Genomic DNA, 7,673 nt, shown 5'->3' with positions numbered 1-7,673 from the left:
CTGCAGACAGTGTGTGGTGAGCCAATGTTTATCAGAAAACTGAGTGGCGGATCTTACTGCAATGTAAGTATGTTTATTGGTAGTTGAACCAATTTTTTTTAAAAAATATTATTTCAATGGAGAAATTAACATGATTAAGAAAGTATCTAAAATAATTTTGAACAGCCAAATTGTGCCTTTGATAACTTTGAAAGTGTTTGTAAATCTTACCTCTTTATGATTCAGACAAAAAGTCTGTGTGGAGAATGGTTCATGGAGATCTTGAATTTTCTGCTGTTTTACAGTTTATCCATTCACATTTACACATGAATGATGATTTTGAAATTGTAAAATTATATTCACAGATATTTCAGCAAGATATATAGGGCCTATAAATTTCAAAATTGTATGATGTGTGAATGTGTGTATTAATAAGTCCAAGTTTTTTGCTAACAATTAAACCTGGCATCTGCAGGATAGGTTCTGTAAGAGTATACGTGAAATTAAGGGAGGTTAATTCCATATATCAAAAAATAAAAATGGTTTGTAGACACTGACAATTTTTTAAAGATTTACTATTAGATGTAAATTTTAATATAGAGAATCATTTACTAGGTACATCATGTACATTGTACGTGCATAAATGTAATTACAGTGTATCTTTCTTTTGAAACAGGTTTCTTAGAATTGAAGCTTGAAGAATATTATTGAGCAGATATACCAAAAAAATTAAGATGACACAACACAAGGTTTACATGAACCAAATTCACTGCAGTTCCCTGCTGTGTGAGTTGGCCCAGATGTGGAAGAACCAAGCCCTGTGTGATGCCATTATTAAAGCAGGATCCATCACAGCTAAGGTACACACATGTTTTGTCTTAGACTAGAGGGGCTGGTCTCTTGTTATCAGGACTGGCCTGGCTAATTCTCAACAGATGTTAGGACTGTGTAGCTCTGCTTAGATAGCCACATGTGTGCTATTTTTGTGATACTGACTAAAAAAATGAGATGCATGTTAAGTGTTTTCACAACTGATAAAACTTTCTATGGTGATGCCTCATAGATAATTTTATAGTATTGATTTGGATTGATGGTCATTATATACCATTTAAATGTATAAATAAACTTTGATTTCATCTAAAACATGATTTATTTTGATGACAGCTGGAATTTTTTAAGTCTTTGTTTTAAGATTTATCATTCATGTTTATCATGATATAAATTTGAAATTTTGAATGTACTAAAATTTGTATATTGTCTATATTATTCTTGTCAATGATAATTAACAAATAACATACATGTATTTTTATTTTTTAATTTCTTGTATAAAAATTCATAAACTCCAGGAATGAAATTTTGTAATTTGAAACAAGAAAAATTCAAATGTGAATAAAGATATAAGGGGAAATCTAATTTTACCTTTTTTTAATTAAATGCACTTTTCATTATTTTAATCATTGAAATGTTGCTGGGGGTATGAAATAACTTAAGCTGTTGAGTTTATAAAAAAAATAATCCTGAGGGAATATCTTGGAAAGTTACATGTAGCTCAAGATAGAAAACAAGTTCAAGAGTAATGAACTTCCAAAAAATTAAAAAATCAATAGTTATATCATTATTTTATTTAAATTCAAATTTTTCTATTCAAAATACATCAGGAAAAAAAATCAATGAAAGGTTTTTCTGACATGGGAAAGTGGGTTCATCATGTTCATAATGCTCACATTAACAGTAATTATTTGTGTGACTTTACAATGAACTTGAACATAAAAGGAAAATCATTTTAAGTGTACACAGAAATGATGGATTTTTATAAACATGTTAGTATCATTAATTTTTAAGTCACCTGAGTGACTCAGGTGGAAAAAGTACATAAGTTTCAAAATACAGTGTGAAGAAAATAGTTAAATGAGAATGAAAGTTAAGGTTGGAATTCACAGTGAAATGGATTGCTCATGTTGGATTGGACAGTTTTTCACTGTATCATGCAGTATTGATAACTAAATATAATATAATTTCAATTAATGACATTCTATTCATTAACCTATATTTGACCTTTACAGGCCCATCGTTTGGTTCTTGTGGCAGCTTGTCCTATGCTTAAGTCCATGGAGAGTGCGTCAGTTGGATCTCATCTGGAAATAAGGCTTGCTTCTGACATAAAAGAGGAATCCATCACCACATTTCTACAGTATTTATATGAGGGATGCATGGTTTTGACTGAAGATAACTATAAAGACATTGAAAAAATTGGACGAATTCTTCAAGTGGACAGTGTCATTAAATGCTGCTCCGATTTTTACAAATGTCTGAATTCGTCCTCTCAGTACAAGTATGACTATTATGATCATGTTGAATTCAAGCATGTTAGACAGACTGATATGTTGAAATTTAGTGAGAAATCCAACAAGAGATCAATAGACTCTAAAATCACAAGTCAGGGCGGGAAACGACAGAAAATACTCAACTCTGACTCCCCATCCTTTGGTGCTAACCCCAAAACTGATGATCTGTCAGGTCCTTCAAATTTTAACAGTCCCAAAGATCACAACCGTCCATATAAAATCGGCCCTGCTAGCGTGTCCAGAAGGCCTAATGGTGGTGTGGACGTGGTGGAAGACGGCGTGCAGATCCACCATGTGGATAAGAATGCTTCTCCTGGGTCGTCACAAGTGGTGGACACGTCATCGGCTATGTCTGTCTCAATAGCCAGTCAGATAACGCCAGATATAAATGTCCAAGTGGTTAATATGGGTAACACACACCGTACCTCATCTCCTTCTTTGATCTCAAGGATCCCTAACAAACCTCCCCTCTCAGGGCCGTTTCCCACCGAAACAGTGGACAACCGGTCAGACTCTCCCATCTTCATAGCAGGAGTGGGGGTCAGGGGTTATGGAGCCACCATGGTACCACCATCAAAGTCCTTTGCCATAGGAAGCCCCACCATGGTGCCTGTTGGTCCTGCACAGTTTCCAACTTTTGTGAAAGACACCATATCAACCTCTAATGCTGAAGAGGAAGTGGGGTTGGTGAACATTTCCATATCCTTAGATATTTTAGCCATCTATTAAACCATCATCAATATCTTAATAAAAAATAAGCACCAGCTTTGAACAGTTGCACCATATTCATAGATTGCTTTAAAATTTAGTGTCATTTGTATTTTAAAATTTAGATAAAACTTGAAAAAAGTTTTAACTCTTTAAAAAAGTGGTGAGCAATTGATATTCTTTTCAAAATAACATATACATCTTTAAATTGTTTGTTTACAATTGCAGAATGAAGAGTCGGTCAGAAACTCAATCAAGTCTAACTACCAGTCCAGACCCCTCCATCGTGAAGAAAGAGCCGGGAGTCAGCACGCCGTACGTGGAGGTCCAGGATCAGGGGATGGTCATGGTCCGTCGCCCGGACACGGACAGTGAGCAGCAGGAGGAAGTGTCTAGTGACCTAGAGATAGAGGAACCTCCCCCCGATGACAGCTTCACAGGTGACCCTGGGAGTGAGGCCTCATGGATTGGGGGTCAGGCTGGTGAGTTTAACGCTTCTAAAGCTTATTTCTGTAAAATATGACTCTGTATAACAAGACAGAGAAAGAGATCCACACGGAGAGAATAGGAAAGGGAAATGCTTTTTGTAATAATGTGAAAAGCAGGGACCAACTTAGACCCTGAATTTCAGGAGATGTCACATCTCCCTCACATTTACCAGTGCAGGGAGTAGGGGAAAATTTTATAAATCAGGGAGATCTAAAACACTTAATACAACTGTATTTTCAAAATGGGAATCATGATTACATGGTTGAGTCAAGGATCTTGATATGCATTAATGCTGTAAATTAACCTCCACTTTTGTTTGTTGCTATTTGTAAAGAATTGTCAGAGACTCTCTTGATCTCTTTTTCTCTGAATATTTATCTTTTTTCTTTTACATTTATTTGTATACCTGTTTATGTATGTTTCAAATGATAATTTATATTTTACCAACATGTAACAGCATGGGCATGTATGTTTTTCTTCATTTCAATAAGGGGTATTTCAAAAGTTTGAAAATGGTGCAGAGAGTGATTGATTGATCTGCACAATGCGATATAAATCTTATATTAATTTATTCTTGAATTTTTTTTAATTTATCCCCCAAAAATTACCTTATAATTTTTTATTTCCAGTTTAAAAGATAGCTATACATCATCTTCGCTAGCCAAGGGTTTCTGGTACGCTACTCTCCTCATGAACCCTTGGCATACGGTGTTGATAAAAGTTGGGTTTTTTTTCTCGAGTTCTGATTGGGATTCGACACACCCGGCCGAGCAATCAGCAATTGTTTTTTTTAAATGACGATATTTGTGTTCGGGACACTTCTTGACTCTTTAATCTCGGGAATGAAAAACGCAAGTAAACAACAGTCGTAAGATAACATGCAATTCTATGAATAGCTATGGTGTCATCCAATATCTTCTAAATACGTGATTAAGAATCTATATTGAAGTTCAGATTTTTACCATAGATAATAAATAAACATAACTCAATTATTGCTTCTTAATTATTCTTGAAAAAAAAATTGATTTAATTTTTTTTAAACACATGTCTTTATTTCTGTCGATGACACAATCTGTGTGCTGTACATGATAGATTCGAGATCACGTGACGAAAAATCCCGTCTTTTGACTTCTTGTATGACAAGGGTTCATGAGGAGAGTAGCGTATCAGAAACCCTTGGCTGGTGAAGATGGCTATACATTGATTTTTTTGGTTTTTGTTTGAAATTTGCTCTATATAGATTCTAATGACCCATTAATCATTGGAGGCTGCTATCTCTTTTCTTGAATTGCTTAAAATAAAATTTTGATTCATCAAATATGAGTATTTATTCATGATTGGATTTTTAAAAATCTTGCTTTCATATTCCGTAATTGACATTATTAGATGTAGAAAATAGTGAGTACAGTTTTGTGAAAGCTATCTAGCAAGGTTTAGGGCATTTGATTGACTGGTAATAATTGACAAACAGTAGAAGAAAATAAATTTACCTTGAGCTTGAATTCTTGAAGAAAATAAATTTTGATATTAATAAACATGTACATGACTATGTTAAAACATACTCTGAGATTAAAAAATGTGGTTTGAACAGGTTGTGTTATGCATGTTTAAATGTTGACTGTTATTAAGGCCATTCCAAGTTTTTTCTATGTTTAGCGTCCACGTGCGCCTTGGTTTTTGACACCCCATATAAGAAAAAACACACAACATCAGGAGTCCTGAAATTGATTAATTTAGTCGAAATTTTTGAATTTTTGTAAATTTCTCCAAATAATTCTGTACACTAAGGTATATTGGGTGTATTTTAAGCATTTAATCCCTTGTTTTTGCTTAAGAATAGATATCTCTTCCATTAAAGCAGTTTAGTTAGATCAAATCATTTTAAGGGCGTCATTTTTATGACTTTTAGGCCTGTGTTTTATGTTTTGGCTTGTGTGTTTTTTTGCGAATAGGTAGGTAGGTTTTTCAAAGATGGGTGGACGCTAAACAGAGAAAAAACTTGGAATGGCCTAACTGATAAACCCTGAATGAAATTGTTATAGGTCTCTATATTCAGAACACAGCGTATTAAATTTTTGGTAATCAATATTAGTGAAACATTTTATGGGATGAAAAAGTGCTCTCTGAGTGTATGAATTGGTGCATTGGGAAACGTTTTTGAGCATAAATTAAGTATTATTGTGTACAAGCATGTCATTGAGTTACAAATGCTTCACTTCTGAAGTTATACATGTGAGAAATGGTGCATTAAGCAGCTGGATGTGACTGAGTATTGGATTGGACATGTGCCACAGAGAGGCTGATTTTTCAGTGCATGAAAATATACCAGCAGCATTCTGATGTGTGTGTCTCAAAGAGTACTAACTCCGCATGAACTGAATTCTCTCCCTTTATCACTTGAACAAAATCAGGCAAGTCTATATATTAATATATACCCTGTATCTCATTCTGTCTTTCATAACTCTTCAGAATTCTTACAATTCATCTTGTTCTTAAACATACCTTTATAAATGAATACAAGTCATAATTATTTCTGAGTTCAATATCAGATATTTAAAAAAAAAAAAAAAAATCTCCTGATCCAGTATTCAGATTTATCTTCATATTTCAAAAGTTCTTCAACAAGAGATATATCGTGTTATGTAAAATATTTATTGCATTGCTTTCTCAGTAATTCACTGATGCCAATTGTTTGTGAGATTTTATAAGAAATTTTAAATTACAGATGTATAAATATTTTAGTGTCAATGAAAGAGTGTCTTGTTTTCCAGGTGAGAATGAGAACAGTACGGAGAAGGGTTCCTGGCACAGTGTAGAAACTAGAGGTCCCTATGCTGTGAGTGAGGAACAAGGTGAGGTCAAATTTGACCGCAATGAAATGAAATTTGATGGCACAGATCTGAAATTTTATGATGAAGTGCTACCAGGACATAGGCTGATTAGGATTGAAGGTAGTAAGAAAGCATGTGCATACTGTGACATTCAACGCTTGAAAACAAAATCGGGGTGGCAGATCAAGTCATATTTCAAGTGCCTTGCTTGTGATATACCACTATGCAAATCCGACAAGGAGTGCTTTCTAAGATACCATGAGCTGAGGTTAGAGCAACCAAATGTTCCACCCAAGGAGCTTCATAAGAGATTGAAAACGAAGAACAAGCCTCTTCTTCTTCATAATGTGACACCTTCACAGATGAAGTCTTCCAATACGTCTTCCTCCTCAACAAATATATCCATTGAAGAGTCGGTCACAACAGCAGACATCATTAGGGCTCACCTATCCCCCTCAGACTTTTCTGAGCAGAACCCGGCCCCTCCTCTCCTTACTCCCTACCTGTACAACACGTCCAATGTCCCTCCCCTGGATATTGACTCCCCGGAGCACAGCAACAGTGGGACACCAGAGAAACTGGACACACTACCACAGGACAACAAAAAGGAAGAGAAGAAGACACAAAAAACAGGGATCACCAGGAAGTCGAGGAAATCCGTCAAAACAAAGCCAATGAAAATCGTTTTCAACGAGGAAGAAAATGATGCACTTGGGAGCGACGATTCTGATGATTCCAACATGGAGGAGGATTACAGCACCAAAGAGAGAGTATCACTGGACAAGGCAAAGAATGGGGCCGTGTCAGCAGTGGGAGCAAGAAAAGAAAGAGGTCACATTGTTATACAGTAGCAGTAGAGATAGAACATTGATTGGGGTACAAATATCTTTTCATCAGCTCTCAAACAGATCTGTTCACCTTTGTGTTGTTTCATGAGCACAAAATTGAAAAAATTTCAACAGCAAAGCTATGCAAAAAAGATGATCTGTTTATTTCTTTCAATATCTCTTCAGAAAGGTTAGTTTCCTGTGTTGGAACTATTTCAAGGAAAATATAACTTTATAACTGTATAAAGAGAGATAACTCTTTTGCCCTTTGTATTCCAAGAAATAGTTCTTAAATTAATTTCACTTTACTCCCAATAAATATACTCGTGAATTAAAATTTGATACTGCATTATTTTATAAATATGTAGCAAAAATTTGTTAATTTTTAGATTGTTAAATCTTTAATTTTTAGAGAGATTCTTTCAGTTCTGTAAATTAATGTGAATGTTTTATTAAGTGTTACCTAGTATTCAAGTCATAGTCATATATGTTAA

The 7,673-nt window shown here is 34.7% G+C and overlaps 1 protein-coding gene across 1 annotated transcript; it reads left to right on the top strand.

Moving 5' to 3' along the window:
• LOC134247162 (uncharacterized) lies at window positions 1-7,622 on the top strand. The gene is made up of 5 exons (XM_062729502.1): window positions 1-63; window positions 656-839; window positions 2,043-3,007; window positions 3,261-3,514; window positions 6,293-7,622. The coding sequence occupies exons 2-5, from the start codon at window positions 714-716 to the stop codon at window positions 7,201-7,203; spliced, it is 2,256 nt and encodes a 751-aa protein (XP_062585486.1). The 5' UTR covers window positions 1-63; window positions 656-713; the 3' UTR covers window positions 7,204-7,622.
• Window positions 7,623-7,673: the final 51 nt, after the last annotated feature.

This window comes from Saccostrea cucullata, unplaced genomic scaffold (genome assembly GCF_032062105.1).
Source record: "Saccostrea cucullata isolate Sc308-1 unplaced genomic scaffold, CSIRO_AGI_Scuc_v1 ctg20107, whole genome shotgun sequence".
Classification (NCBI taxonomy): domain Eukaryota; kingdom Metazoa; phylum Mollusca; class Bivalvia; order Ostreida; family Ostreidae; genus Saccostrea; species Saccostrea cuccullata.
The sequence above is the reverse complement of the archived record's forward strand: the minus strand, read 5'-3'. Positions and strand labels throughout refer to the sequence as shown.